Source organism: Diachasma alloeum, unplaced genomic scaffold (assembly GCF_001412515.2).
Source record: "Diachasma alloeum isolate Michigan unplaced genomic scaffold, Dall2.0 Dall_scaffold_00299, whole genome shotgun sequence".
In the NCBI taxonomy this organism is placed as follows: domain Eukaryota; kingdom Metazoa; phylum Arthropoda; class Insecta; order Hymenoptera; family Braconidae; genus Diachasma; species Diachasma alloeum.
In genome coordinates, this window is record NW_021680438.1 from 208,709 (window position 1) to 221,906 (window position 13,198).

Sequence of the window (13,198 nt, forward strand, 5' to 3'; positions counted from 1 at the left end):
CAAAATGACAGCTATAAGAAAGGTCTTGACGAAAACTTCACTGTCTCTCGTAGATTTAGAAATATTTCTGAAAAACTTAGCTGGGGGTCAAGTCGACATAAATTGTTTTACCGCTTCGCTACTGAGTTATAAACAGAATTTTTTGTAGTAATTCACGTAATTCATAGGGATATCCAAGTATCTTTTACAGTTTGATACAGACCACACTAGATTATTCAACCATTTTCAATCATCAAATTTGTCAACTAAATTGCGTGAATATTTTTTTTTTTTTAATCACAAATATTCAGCGTCATTCAAATTATATTTTGCACAGAATTATTATTTTTTTAATCATTCGTTGTTTATAAATAAATGATTGAAATTGTTTAAACTTTCGGAAATCTTATTTTTTTAGACGTGAAATCGATTTTTGATAAAATTCTGAATATGAATAAATTCGGTACAATTCCGAATAAATGATTTTTATGGTAGAAAATTGATTGTTTATAGATTATTTATAGAAAATTCTCGTAATTTTCAAAAATTGCACTTTTAAAATTATTTCATCAATCTGCCTTTAAAAGTAAACTTTCTAATTTCTTTTCAGATTTTTAAAATATTCTCTAACTGTTCAATATTGAGATTCAAATTCAGACCTGTAAAGTTTAAATAATAAAATCATTGTAATGGGCCTCAAATGAAAACTTTGATGCTCGACTACAAAACTAGAAAAGCATTTTACTGGAGAAAAAATAGCCAAAGTACTTGGATATCCTTAAATTTGAACGCTTACAAAACTTCCATTCAGAAGCAGAAATAGTTCAAGTCCGAAATTTTTCCTAAACTCATTCAATTGCAAGAACTTTACCATTTGAATATTCTTAAAATACTAACGAGCTACCAAACCACCAATTAATTCACTTCTCTTCCTTTGTTACAGGTAAACAATAGTAGTTCTAGCATTGGACCGATAGATATATTAACGACAGGTGTAACGACGAGACTGCAGCGTGAGCAGCAACAGAAGACCCAAGAGAATCCCCAAAATAATTCGACATCAACCACTACCTCGTCCACAACAACTACTACGAATACACCACCAACAGCAACAACAACAACAACAACAACAACCACAACCAGCACACCTAGTTCTTCACAACCAAGTACATCGGTAACAACAAGTAGTAGTAGTGGTACAGCAAGTGATACGGGAATAGTGACAACCGCTGCCTCCGTCCAGAGTACGACGACATCGACAACAACTGTATTAACAACGTCAACGTCGAGCGCCAAAGAGGCGAGAGAAGCTAACAAGGAGAATAAAGAGAATAAAAATGATACCAAGGAGTCTGTTAAGGACGTCAAGGAGGACCCCAGTGGGGATTCTACGACGGGGAAGGACACTAAATCGTACGTTCATTCATGTTTTACGAGTATTTATACTTTAGATATTTTGAGGATTCAGGGGTATACTCGATGGGTCTTGTCTGAAAGTGGATGCTTTAATAATATTTTGTTATTTCAAGGTATTATGTGGGTCATGTTATCGATTATTTCAGTCGTGGGGTAGTAAAACGTAAAATCAAGTAAAATCAAAAATTCATGGACAGATTATTTTGGAAATATCTGGGATGTTGAAAGGTTTTGGACAAACACTTCTCTGAAATTCACTCTAATGGAAGTCTCTGGATTTCCATAAACCTCTTCATTACGGAAATATTTGAAATTTAAAATTCAGGGGAACTCTGGGGAAATTATGAATATACTCGTTTATAATTTCCCCAGTAATCAATTTAATGCAAAAAAATGTTTCAAATGTTTAAACAACTCTCATTACATTCTTACTGTAATGTTTAAAAAAATATGTTTTCTTGAGGACGTAATTTTATTTATTGCTGATTATCCATGAATTTTTACAATTTTGATAAGTGAAAATCGAATCAAAGGTCTTGGATATCCTCAAAGATTACATTTAATCGAACTCCATCATTTTCCAATATTTCATCGTCCCAATCAAACTAAAAGAATTCATTGAAATTAATTATGACATATACTTTTCAGATACTTTTATTCGAAGTTTGAATAAAAAATAGCCATCACTGTAAGAATTCTCAATTCGTTTCAACTCACTCTTCAACATTTGTGTGGACTTTTCATTTCTTTCCCTGTTTGATTTGTGATCATCATATTAGAGAACAGATTCAATAATCTCGAGAATATCTATTGCACAGATTAACATCCCTAATAGAATTAACTCTGTATGGCAATCCAATTTTCGTCATGGAAGTTGAGAAATCATACATCGATTGACTGGTTCCATTTTAATTGGCATAAAAGTGCGTCGAGATTGGTTGAACCGCGTGTCCAACCACCGGAAGATAATCATTGTTCAAACAATCCCCGCTCAATGCCTCTCTGCCCCGTCAGTTTCTCCCCCTTCATCGTTTTCGCATCCACACAGCCACGGTAACACACACATTACCCCTCTCTTTCATTTCGGTTATCTGTTTAACGATTGCATTACTCAAACCTGTGGGTACGCTGTAATTAAATGAGGGAAAAAAATCACTCTAATATTCTAATCGATGCTGAAATGAGGATGAGTTTCAAGTGGATCGCGGAGAAATTAAGAGAGAAAATTATGAATTGAAGAATGAGGATGATCGGTTATCGAGATGATTGTAATGGGAATCGATGGGTACTAGTTGCCGGAGGGTGGGATTTGTTTGTTCGGTTATCCACTCGTCGTTCATCATCTTAATTGATCCCAGCCCCTAGGATCTCATTGTCATCAGTCGTCGCCACGCGAATTTCATCTATTCATAAATATTTGAATCGCATTATTGAAAACAACTTTGAAAAAATCTAATCCTTATAAAGACAACTTGGTAAAACGTTTATTTTGTCCAGTTATGTTATATTTATATTAAAAAAGATAATGGCTCAGTTGCACCAAGCCCAATTAAAAAAAATCTCAGTTAAGTGTTGCAATAAACAAGAATAATCTGTGGATCAATTTTTATCGAAAGTTCATCGAAGGTATTTCACCAAACAATGTGGGGTATCGATGGTTCATCATTATTTACTAATAATACCACTAATTATGCAGTATTTAGTCGATATTCCCGACCGAATGGCTGAATTTATGCACTCTACGGTGAATTCCTTAAATTCTCCAACTGCGGAATAAATTTACTCCAAACATAAATCTATTCTGGTGATTTATTTGGCTGACAGGGCTTGGTGCAACTGGCCCTTAATATAACATGGCCAAGACTGGAAATCGCAACTGAAGGATACATACCACAACCTTCTTGAGGGTAAGCAAGTGGCTCAGGGCGACGGGGAGGATACAGAGGCGCGATGGGAGCGACTAAAGGAAACAATCGCAGAGGTGGCTTTCGACGTGGGCATGGTAAAGAGGGTAGGGGGGGGACATAAAACCGATGAGAATGCATGGCTAGGGGATGAAGTTAAATTCCAAAGAGCAGAAGTCTTCAAGTGCCTTAAAAAGTACCTGCGAGCTGATGAGAAAGGGGTTAAAACTATGTATAAGACTGAAAGAGCCAAACTGAGGAAAATGACCAAAGAAAGAATGCAAGAAATTAAAGAGGAGAGAGAGAACAGAGTAAGAGCTAGCAGGGGCATGGGGGGTTTTTGGGATGCGATCAATGGTTGTCGCCCGAGAACTGAAAGGAAAGGGAAGGGAATACCGGGGGAGGCATGGGTCGTTCATATGGGCAATATCTTGGGGGGAACGGACCTGACTAGGGACGAAGATCGGGAATGGGAAAAAATGGAAGAGTGGATGGAGGTAGAGGCCCTAGATAGGGACATCAGCTACGCTGAATTTTGCGGGGCGCTGAAGGCCTTGAAAAACGGGAAAGCTGCGGGGGAAGACGAGATCGCCGGAGAATTTCTGAAATATCTCCCGGAAAATTGGAAGGTAGAGCTGTGGAAGGTAACGCAGAAGGGGTGGGAAACGGGTTCATTGATGAAGGGTTGGGAAGTGGCTCGCATATTTCCTATTCATAAGGGGGGGGACGAGAATGACGTGGGAAATTATAGGGGAATATCGTTACTGAACCTAGGGTATAAACTGCTAGCTAGCATTATGGCCGATAGATTGGGGTGTTGGCTGGAGAAGGAGGGCAAGTTGAATGAGAGCCAGGGCGGCTTCCGAAGGCGTAGGGGTACCAGGGAACAGATCTTCATTCTGAATTCACTCATTGGGAACAGCTTTAAGAGGAAGGGGGGTAAACTGTATGCTGCTTTCATCGATTTGAAGGCAGCCTTCGATACAGTAGATAGGGATTTACTATTGGAAAAGATATGGCGGGTAGGAATAAGAGCTCGTTTCTACGACATGATCAAGGCCATATACAGGGTGTCGGAGAACGAAGTCATCACGGGAGAAGGCATCACTGGGAGATTTTCCACGGTACGGGGGGTGAGACAGGGATGTCCTCTAAGCCCGATACTTTTCAACTTGTTTGTTGACGATATTGATGACAAGTGGGAAGGAAAGGGCGAAGGGGGCACGGTATTAGGGGGGGAAAAGGTATTCTGCCTAAAGTATGCGGATGACATCGTGGCGGTCGCGGATGATAAGGCGGGACTGCAGAGCATGCTAAACACGGCCGAAAAGTACTTTCGATCAAATCGACTGGAGATCAACGTGAACAAAACTAAGATTATGGTCTTCAACCGGGGGGGTAGGAAAAAGAAGGGGGAAAAATGGGAAATCTATGGGCGGGAGGTGGAGGTCGTTAGCAGATTCAAGTACTTAGGTTTCTGGTTCTCGGCGAAAAATGCCTATGGAGAGCACATTCGAAAAATGGCGGGGAAGGGGGTGCGCGCGGTAAATGCAGCCTGGGGGGTGGCGACGAGAGCAGGGTTACGCTCGCTGAAGAGTAGGCTGTATGTGCTCAACACCTTAGGGAAATCTGGGGCGCTGTACGGGACGGAGATATGGGGGTTGAGCAAGAGACCGGAAATGGAAAGTGTACACGGGAGGGTGGTCAAGATGGGGATGGGGGTCACGAGGAACACACCAGACTATCTGTGGAGAGCGGAGAGTGGCACGAAGAGTCTCATCTTTGAGACCAGGCGCCGAGCCTTACACTTTCTGGGGGGAGTTAGCAAGTTGGAAAAGGATAGAATGGTGAGGGTTGCTCTCAAGGAGGAACTCAGGGCATTAGGGAACTCGAACCCCACGGCGTGGGGCAAGGAAGTACGTGATGCGCTGAGGGATTGGGGAGGTGAGGAATTTTTGGGAATTTTGGGGGAAGGGACTCTGGAGAGTAAAGATTTTAGGGAAAAGGTGGGGGATTACCTGGAGAGGGGGGAGGAGAAGGTTAGGTCCAAGGATTCGCGTAAAATACGGGAGTCAAAATTTAACCCTGACTACAAGTTTTTGCGCGCGGTGGGGGAAGACTTCTGTTATTGGGAAGAAAAGGGGGTCACCTGGGGGGATAAGGTAATGTGGGCTAGGCTGCGATGTGGGAATCTGGGAAGGGCTGGGAATAAGGGGTATAAAGATATGAGCTGCAGGCTATGTGGGGCAGCGCGGGAAGACCTGGAGCACATCCTAAGCTGCGACATGATTAAGGGGGGGGTCCTCAAAGAAATATGGGATGATTGGAGGGTTTTGGGAAGAGGGGAGACAATTATAGAGCTGCTGGGGGGGGAGCCGATTCCGGAGCTCTGTAAATTTTTCAGAGAATGGGAGAAACTCATGAGGGGAATGGAGGAGGGATAGGCAAGCTTCTGCGTCTACCCGAGCCTCCCTTCTCTATGCTCTCCGCCTCTTATTGTAAGGTGATGGGGGGGTGGAAAATAGTTCACGCGCTGCGGCCTACACTACGAGTACTCCCGACAACCGGCCCGACGGCGAGGGGGTGGCGGCCTCGCGTGTCCCGCGGTTAAGGTAACGGCGTTACACCCAGTTACATCGAGGGGTGTCTCCTGTGCCTCTGTGTATTCAAGTCCCTGGATTCCTCAGCGAAAAACGGCCAAGGATGGGGCAATTTCTACTTTAATTCGTACGATTATAATTTTCTTACTTTCTCTCTTCTGATTTAATAACACTTGTTTGTTTGTTGGTACGCTGTACTATGTAAAATATTGTAAAACGCTGTATACTATTGGAGCATATATGTAGTTCATAAGGGGGAAAGGGGGGAACAAAATGTAAAAACCCGAGAGGGTATACATGAGACAAAATAAATATGGGCCTCAAATGAAAACTTTGATGCTCGACTACAAAACTAGAAAAGCATTTTACTGGAGAAAAAATAGCCAAAGTACTTGGATATCCTTAAATTTGAACGCTTACAAAACTTCCATTCAGAAGCAGAAATAGTTCAAGTCCGAAATTTTTCCTAAACTCATTCAATTGCAAGAACTTTACCATTTGAATATTCTTAAAATACTAACGAGCTACCAAACCACCAATTAATTCACTTCTCTTCCTTTGTTACAGGTAAACAATAGTAGTTCTAGCATTGGACCGATAGATATATTAACGACAGGTGTAACGACGAGACTGCAGCGTGAGCAGCAACAGAAGACCCAAGAGAATCCCCAAAATAATTCGACATCAACCACTACCTCGTCCACAACAACTACTACGAATACACCACCAACAGCACAACAACAACAACAACAACAACAACCACAACCAGCACACCTAGTTCTTCACAACCAAGTACATCGGTAACAACAAGTAGTAGTAGTGGTACAGCAAGTGATACGGGAATAGTGACAACCGCTGCCTCCGTCCAGAGTACGACGACATCGACAACAACTGTATTAACAACGTCAACGTCGAGCGCCAAAGAGGCGAGAGAAGCTAACAAGGAGAATAAAGAGAATAAAAATGATACCAAGGAGTCTGTTAAGGACGTCAAGGAGGACCCCAGTGGGGATTCTACGACGGGGAAGGACACTAAATCGTACGTTCATTCATGTTTTACGAGTATTTATACTTTAGATATTTTGAGGATTCAGGGGTATACTCGATGGGTCTTGTCTGAAAGTGGATGCTTTAATAATATTTTGTTATTTCAAGGTATTATGTGGGTCATGTTATCGATTATTTCAGTCGTGGGGTAGTAAAACGTAAAATCAAGTAAAATCAAAAATTCATGGACAGATTATTTTGGAAATATCTGGGATGTTGAAAGGTTTTGGACAAACACTTCTCTGAAATTCACTCTAATGGAAGTCTCTGGATTTCCATAAACCTCTTCATTACGGAAATATTTGAAATTTAAAATTCAGGGGAACTCTGGGGAAATTATGAATATACTCGTTTATAATTTCCCCAGTAATCAATTTAATGCAAAAAAATGTTTCAAATGTTTAAACAACTCTCATTACATTCTTACTGTAATGTTTAAAAAAATATGTTTTCTTGAGGACGTAATTTTATTTATTGCTGATTATCCATGAATTTTTACAATTTTGATAAGTGAAAATCGAATCAAAGGTCTTGGATATCCTCAAAGATTACATTTAATCGAACTCCATCATTTTCCAATATTTCATCGTCCCAATCAAACTAAAAGAATTCATTGAAATTAATTATGACATATACTTTTCAGATACTTTTATTCGAAGTTTGAATAAAAAATAGCCATCACTGTAAGAATTCTCAATTCGTTTCAACTCACTCTTCAACATTTGTGTGGACTTTTCATTTCTTTCCCTGTTTGATTTGTGATCATCATATTAGAGAACAGATTCAATAATCTCGAGAATATCTATTGCACAGATTAACATCCCTAATAGAATTAACTCTGTATGGCAATCCAATTTTCGTCATGGAAGTTGAGAAATCATACATCGATTGACTGGTTCCATTTTAATTGGCATAAAAGTGCGTCGAGATTGGTTGAACCGCGTGTCCAACCACCGGAAGATAATCATTGTTCAAACAATCCCCGCTCAATGCCTCTCTGCCCCGTCAGTTTCTCCCCCTTCATCGTTTTCGCATCCACACAGCCACGGTAACACACACATTACCCCTCTCTTTCATTTCGGTTATCTGTTTAACGATTGCATTACTCAAACCTGTGGGTACGCTGTAATTAAATGAGGGAAAAAAATCACTCTAATATTCTAATCGATGCTGAAATGAGGATGAGTTTCAAGTGGATCGCGGAGAAATTAAGAGAGAAAATTATGAATTGAAGAATGAGGATGATCGGTTATCGAGATGATTGTAATGGGAATCGATGGGTACTAGTTGCCGGAGGGTGGGATTTGTTTGTTCGGTTATCCACTCGTCGTTCATCATCTTAATTGATCCCAGCCCCTAGGATCTCATTGTCATCAGTCGTCGCCACGCGAATTTCATCTATTCATAAATATTTGAATCGCATTATTGAAAACAACTTTGAAAAAATCTAATCCTTATAAAGACAACTTGGTAAAACGTTTATTTTGTCCAGTTATGTTATATTTATATTAAAAAAGATAATGGCTCAGTTGTACCAAGCCCAATTAAAAAAAATCTCAGTTAAGTGTTGCAATAAACAAGAATAATCTGTGGATCAATTTTTATCGAAAGTTCATCGAAGGTATTTCACCAAACAATGTGGGGTATCGACTGGTTCATCATTATTTACTAATAATACCACTAATTATGCAGTATTTAGTCGATATTCCCGACCGAATGGCTGAATTTATGCACTCTACGGTGAATTCCTTAAATTCTCCAACTGCGGAATAAATTTACTCCAAACATAAATCTATTCTGGTGATTTATTTGGCTGACAGGGCTTGGTGCAACTGGCCCTTAATATAACATGGCCAAGACTGGAAATCGCAACTGAAGGATACATACCACAACCTTCTTGAGGGTAAGCAAGTGGCTCAGGGCGACGGGGAGGATACAGAGGCGCGATGGGAGCGACTAAAGGAAACAATCGCAGAGGTGGCTTTCGACGTGGGCATGGTAAAGAGGGTAGGGGGGGGACATAAAACCGATGAGAATGCATGGCTAGGGGATGAAGTTAAATTCCAAAGAGCAGAAGTCTTCAAGTGCCTTAAAAAGTACCTGCGAGCTGATGAGAAAGGGGTTAAAACTATGTATAAGACTGAAAGAGCCAAACTGAGGAAAATGACCAAAGAAAGAATGCAAGAAATTAAAGAGGAGAGAGAGAACAGAGTAAGAGCTAGCAGGGGCATGGGGGGTTTTTGGGATGCGATCAATGGTTGTCGCCCGAGAACTGAAAGGAAAGGGAAGGGAATACCGGGGGAGGCATGGGTCGTTACAAGGATTTTATTATTTAAACTTTGCAGATCTCAATTTGAATCTCTATATTGAACCGTTGGAAAACACTTTCCAAATCTGAAAAACATTAGAAAGTTTACTTTTGGAGAGAGATTGATAAACTTTTTTGGAAATAATTAAAAAATTGCAATTTTCGAAAATTTCGAACATTTTCTATAAATAATTTATAAAAAATTAATTTTCCACCATAAAAATTATTTGTTCGGAATCGTAACAAACTTATTCATATTCAGAATTTTACCAGAAATCGATTTCATACCTAAAAAAAAAATGTTTCCGAAAGTTTAAACAATTTCAATGATTTATTTATAAACAGCGAATGTTTAAAAAAATAATAATTCTGTGCAAAATGTTATTTGAATGAAGCTAAATATTCGTAATTGAAAAAAAAAATTTCATGCGATTTAATTCACAAATTTGGTGATTGAAAATGATTGAATCTATAAGTATGGTTTGTACCAAATTGTAAACTGAAAAATTGTATTTTGGTCAGACAAAAAATCCCACTATTTTATTCTTTTTTTTTAACACTATCCTAAACCAACACGCGCGCTTTTTGTCCCATACAAAACCCCAATTATGTAATTATCCAAGTAATTTTACTCCACAATATCGGATTTTTTTCTCAACTGACAAAATACCCTGTTAAAACGTCCCACGAGACAATTCACATAATAAAATCCATTCAATTCAACTTTCACTAAAATACCAAAATTCATTGCTTGCAGAACGGAAAGTTCGGGTGGTAATTCATGCGTGAGTGTGGTGGGTGCAAATGAAACAGTGGTACAAACATCTGAAACGAAGGACAAGAAGAAGCAGGCTGCTGTAGCAGCGACGAATGTTACGAGTAGTAGAACGAAGGACAAGAAGGAGAATCATGCAACACCAATGGAAACGAGTGACGAGGAGGCCCAGACAATTGACCCAATTGGTAAGTCACACATCAAATACATCAAATTTGACATTTATGAAATATTAATTGCTGGGATGAAATTGCACTTGCACCAGAATAAAATATATTTCGTTCCCTGGGATTCTATGTTGAATGTAATATTCATCACGACAAGTGGACAGATGCCAGTATTATTCCTACTGCGTGATATAATCGAAACCATTGGGTTTCCACGAATATGGTCATAGTAATCCGGGACACGTGTAATATACAGTTTGTATTTTCGATGTATTTACACAAAATTCAATCAACAATAATTACCGAGTATCGAGGAGGTAGTCGCGATGGGTTATTGATTTTGAAATATTGAAACAATTGGAATACAATGGAATAACTGGAACTTATTAATCGTTAATCAAATGTACATTCAATTCAATTTAACAGATGATATTTTACCTCGATTCAATTTATTCATCAATTTACGAGTGATAATTGGAATCCTTAACTAACGACAAGACATTTTGGCACCATAACATTTTGCTCTTTAATCATTATACATAAATTCAGTAGTGAAGCACGGAAGTCCCTCGTTATCGAGACAAATGAGTATTTATACAGTTCATCAGAATCGACTTGTTCCGCTCTGTTGTATTTCACCCCCTCACTACTGAATTTTTAAATCTTTTATTGATAATTCAACTAAATCACAATGTAATTCACGTCTTAACCGAGTTACTAGTTGTCGGAATACTCTGGCTATTTTCCCCTTCCGAGTTGCGCTCCACTTCGTTCGGATGGCACATTTTTTTGTGCTTGTGAACGAAGTAGTAGCTTGGAAATTTACTGCCACATATTTTGCAGGGGTAGTACTGCACATTGAGATCCAACAAACGAACTTCCCTGCGTTTTCCATCTGTCCTCGTATTAGTTTCGTTGTCAGTGGGTAGAAGGTGTCTTCTCGCGTGCTTTTTGTAGCAGTAGTGAGACTTGAAGGTGTGCTGACAGTATTCACAGGTGTAACAACCGTGTCCACTCGATTCACCAATAGAATCAGAACTTCTGTCTGGCCTGCCATTCTCGTCATTCTCGCTGACTGATTCGGGCCTCTCTGGGAGGTTTGGAGGTAGCGGGGGGTAGGTGGAGAGCTCACCCACGGGGGTTGTGTAGTTCTCGTTGAGCACTCGGTGGAATTTGACTGGTCCATCGCAGCAGGCGATGTCCAGGACCACTCCTGAGACACTCGTTGAACCCTGATCGACGCTCAATCGTGAGGTTCTTCCACTGGGTCTCTGGTGCAAGGACTCCACCGAGGGGACTGAAGTTCTTCCGTCAGGCTCTGGGGGGTGGTGAAAGGCTTTTGATGATTGATTTTGATTCTTTTCTGGTTCTTCTTTTTGAGACTCGGATGATTTTATCGGCTCTTTCTTCTCCTTCTTTGATGCTGGACTTTTTGATCGCGAATGAGACTTCTTTGGATGCTTCAGTGGCTGGGGAGTTGGCGGTCGGGGTGATGGGGAATTCCGTCTGAAAACGAATAATATCAATCAATGTATGACATTGATTTGAATGAAGTTTTCTAAAGACAATGACTTTCCTCTCTGACATGAATTCTCATGACTTTTCTCTTCAAATTGTTGATGATACGAATGGACTTTGAACTTATTTTATGAGTCTTGAAATAACCAAATCATTTGTCGAACTATCCAAAAGGTTTTTGACATTTTCTCCTAAAATCACTGGTGTCTAGGTGAATGCAAAATTAATACACATGTTGAATATGACAAAATAAGGTGACACTTCTTTGCTGAATTAATAGTGAGACAGAAAGTCTGTCGTTATGAATCGTAAAATGTCTAAGTTATGACATCAACTATCCAATAAATCAATTTCATTGCATCTCCAGAGCGCCAGCACTGGAAGCACTTGCCTGAACTGCCGTCACATTCTATCAAAAATCGTTGTTTTTGTTACAATCGAAACTCTTATTTGGTTTTCCAAAAATGTACAAATGTACAATTCCCTCGTTCAAGTTAGTTATTAAGGCTTTACTTATTTATTCGTGTTTCATCTTCTTCCACTGCTTGACAATTATTTGCCATCTTCTTTCTTTTTAAAATTTCAACCGTGTCAATTCATTTCATCTTCCATCCGTAACGGACGGTCATCCATGCGGTTTAAGTAAATTTATCCATAAAAAGGATCACAAAAACAAATTCTTTTTGTGCCGAACGTTTCGAACCCACTGAAAGCTCTTCGTCAGGGCAGTTTATTGAATCTAATTATCCGAAGTTGTTAACATACATAGCAGAGCTTAAAAGAATACCAATATAGATGATAGAAGAATTCAATATAAATGATTGGCTGGTAGTTATCGCCTATCTACCTTCTTTCAATTTTCCTCTTGTATTTGTGCCAATGCACTATCGATACAATGAATAAATTCATTTATTTATTCATTTATTTTATTCACTGCAATTGGTACATGACTCTCTGTATACGGGAGAAATACATAGTGAAAATATATGCTAATAAGAAAGAAACAATGTAATTATCAGTAGTAATACCCCAAAAGCTTCAAAATTATCGGATATTCCCCTATAGCTTAGGACTTTTCTGCAAAACTTGGTACGATCGTTAATTTGCAGGGAAGCTTGAGGGAAATATCCGATTAATTTTGAAGCTCGAGAGCTATTTGTCGGATTATTTCCTACATCACCATTTCGATAAATCGAATTATGGTACAGTTCAGCTAAATCTTCTTTTCTCTCAAAACCTAATTTCAGGCCACAGGTTTTCATGGTTTCCAATGTTGATTTCTCAATGAAAACAATTGAAATACAATTCTCAAAGGGACAAGAAATTTTAGTCTGACTATATTCGGTGTCATTGTAGTACATTCGCCAATTGTTATTCTACCTGTCAAAGCGAAAATTTCCGAATAACGGGAAATTATTGATATAATTCTCTTCTGATTGGTCCCCGAGACGTCGAACACCGGAATTCTATTCTACCCGGGTTCG

General features: G+C 39.3%; 1 protein-coding gene across 1 annotated transcript in view; it reads left to right on the plus strand.

Annotated features, from left to right (window-relative positions):
- Positions 1-13,198, plus strand: part of LOC107039405 (protein split ends) — a 139,876-nt gene that overhangs the window by 91,822 nt on the left and 34,856 nt on the right. The window contains 4 exon segments of the mRNA XM_029126197.1: positions 923-1,021; positions 6,494-6,620; positions 6,623-6,938; positions 10,012-10,217. Of these exon segments, the coding sequence (XP_028982030.1) occupies positions 923-1,021; positions 6,494-6,620; positions 6,623-6,938; positions 10,012-10,217 (748 nt within the window).